We start from the raw sequence: 2,477 nt of genomic DNA, 5'->3' as shown, positions 1-2,477 counted from the left end.
GGCCTGGCTAATACCAGGCATCGCATCACCTAAACAGAACTGGATCTACCATTTCTTTTCTCCACGTTTGTTCTTGGCTTTACTAGGGAACCAGCCACATAATAACGGAAAACATGCACACAGGAGACGTGCCCGCCTTCCTTCTCCCTTCCTAAACACAATGATTTTCCATCATATGATTTTAAAAAATGATATTAAAACAAAAAGGATAAACATAACATTTCAGTAACTCAGCTAGAAAATAAATATCACTTAGATTTTAATCCTGCCCATCATGCAACTACAAATAATCTCAGCAAGCAATCAAAGTATCTTATCCATTAGCACATGCAGAAACACCCAGTTGCCAGGCAGAAATCCACATTACCGTTTGGAGCGGCGGTGCCCACCACGGGGCATGTACGCTGGTACAGGCTCCTCCGGGGGTACCTCTCCTTCTGATTCCCTGTAGTTCACAGAAAACGTGATTTGTATCTAAAAGAATACTCCATCAGACACAGCCTCTCTGGTTGTCAATTTAGAAAGATATTCTGATTAGAGCAAGCTTGTACAATCACACTTACACTATACACAAGTGTCCAAATCTAAAGTGCATCACTAGAAGCCCCTTACAGACAGACAGTAACCACCACATACATGTAACTTAAAGGACTGGGCAGAAACATTGCACAGCAAACAGCTTTGACACAACCACCTCCAACATTGATGCATGTCCAAAGAAATCACAATCATGCACCTCAAGGGCCCAAGCCATTTTCAACTGGTAGTAACAAACAGTTCACAACAGGAAGAGCAAACTTCGCAACCAGGAAACAAACCCCAGATAGGTGCAACATGAAAGGATGCTCCCTTTGCCATCTAACACAAAAGACACATGCATACAGGTTAGTCTGAGAGACATGTTATGCCACCACCCGGCTGGATCAACATGAATGGACTAGCAATACCACTGTGGACCATAGATGGGGACATGGAGGCTGTGGGAACGTGCTGGTTGGGGGAAAGAAACAGACGACCTCTGGACTACATCTTCCCTGGAAAGGGATGGTAAGGAATCAAAGACAGGCTGTTGACTGTTCAAATGTGGGTGTTTAACATGCTGGGACTACACAGAAAATGTTATGAGAGCAGGTGGGCTTTGGTTATGTACAGAGCATAACATAACAGAATTAGACATACAGTTGCAACCTAGATTTAAGAATTTGAATGTAAGGATACAGATGAAACACATTCCATTTCCTAATTTTTTTCTATAGAGGGATGTTTATAATGTCAATTTACACAGGAAAATTGGTTACAGCAAAAATGTACAGTACATACATGTAACTTACATGATTGTATTCTACTAGGTTACCATACACTAAAACTAGGTACAATGGCTTTCTTAGGTTTCATTGCTGAAGAATGGACCACAGAAGCACATGCTATACGGACAATGTTGTGTGTGACCTACAAGTTGTAGGTACATTACATGTTCAGAATGATATAATTACCAGTGCTGCACATCTATACTTTCATATCTGCTAGCCTGGGCAGGGGTTTCCACGTCATGGGAAACATTTTCAGGGAATGGAATCCTGTAAAACAAAGGTTATCAGGCGTATGCTGTAACAACAGTAACAACAAAATCGTTATCATAAAAGTATCCTGTCCTTACAACCCCATTGCCATGCACGTTTGGGCTTATCTACTGTAACAATAGTGAGTATGCTGAGTAACTTTGTCATAATAAGATATTCTGCAAATCATTTGTCAATACAGAGTTAAGATTACTGGAAACATACAGTTAGAAAGCAATTGAAATGACTATATAACTCATATTGCATATGAATAGCAAAACATTAGTACACATGTAACACTGTTTTGAATAGTACAGTGTATTATTGTATTGGATGTTCAGGTGCATATTAGAATATACCATTGGTTCTGCGGGGGTGAGCTGTACATGCTTTGTTCCGCCATGGTTACTGGAGGCTGAGGTTGGGAAAAATCCCTCTGCGTGAGCTCCCTGCAAGTTGAATGATAGTCCTTGAGTCATTCTAAGTGACAATTATTGCCTCAAACTATTCTTTCACATACACCAAATAGCACCAAGTCTTGGAGTCAGCCTAACAGAGGACACAGAGGCAAAGACAGTATTGCCAATGTGATGGTTAAATTCAAGAGCAAGAGATGAGATACAAGAAATGACTGATAATGCTATCATTGAAACTAAAGATTCCAGAAGAGAAGAGGCACATAGTGACCAAGTAAGGGAGGGTAGCCAAGAATACAGGCATAGTCAAGTAACTCTGTCAGACCAAGGTTCAGTACCAAGGACAGACCAGCCTGCCATACACTTGTTTAATAGAGGACAGAAATGACAACTTTTGAAGTTGAACTGAGGCTATCTATGCATGAAAACTCCAACACATGCTCTATAGGAATACAGTTTTCAAAATACCACCACCACCACCTCCACCACCACCACAATTACT

The 2,477-nt window shown here is 40.8% G+C and overlaps 1 protein-coding gene across 12 annotated transcripts in view; it reads right to left on the bottom strand.

The window, feature by feature from the left end:
- Positions 1–2,477, bottom strand: part of LOC118423066 (CNK3/IPCEF1 fusion protein-like) — a 37,540-nt gene that overhangs the window by 19,925 nt on the left and 15,138 nt on the right. For 4 of the 12 annotated variants that reach the window (XM_035830974.1, XM_035830975.1, XM_035830978.1 and 1 more), the window contains 4 exons: positions 1,919–2,008; positions 1,494–1,577; positions 948–1,034; positions 368–445 (listed from right to left, as the gene is read on the bottom strand). The exons of 4 other annotated variants lie outside the window; for them this stretch is intronic. In XM_035830974.1, the coding sequence (XP_035686867.1) occupies positions 368–445; positions 948–1,034; positions 1,494–1,577; positions 1,919–2,008 (339 nt within the window). The remainder of the gene's footprint in view (positions 1–367; positions 446–947; positions 1,035–1,493; positions 1,578–1,918; positions 2,009–2,477) is intronic. 4 more of the 12 variants (XM_035830977.1, XM_035830982.1, XM_035830984.1 and 1 more) reach the window with 4 other exon arrangements.

Source organism: Branchiostoma floridae, chromosome 9, assembly GCF_000003815.2.
Source record: "Branchiostoma floridae strain S238N-H82 chromosome 9, Bfl_VNyyK, whole genome shotgun sequence".
NCBI lineage: Eukaryota > Metazoa > Chordata > Leptocardii > Amphioxiformes > Branchiostomatidae > Branchiostoma > Branchiostoma floridae.
Note: the sequence above shows the minus strand (reverse complement) of the source record. Positions and strands in the feature narration are given on the sequence as shown.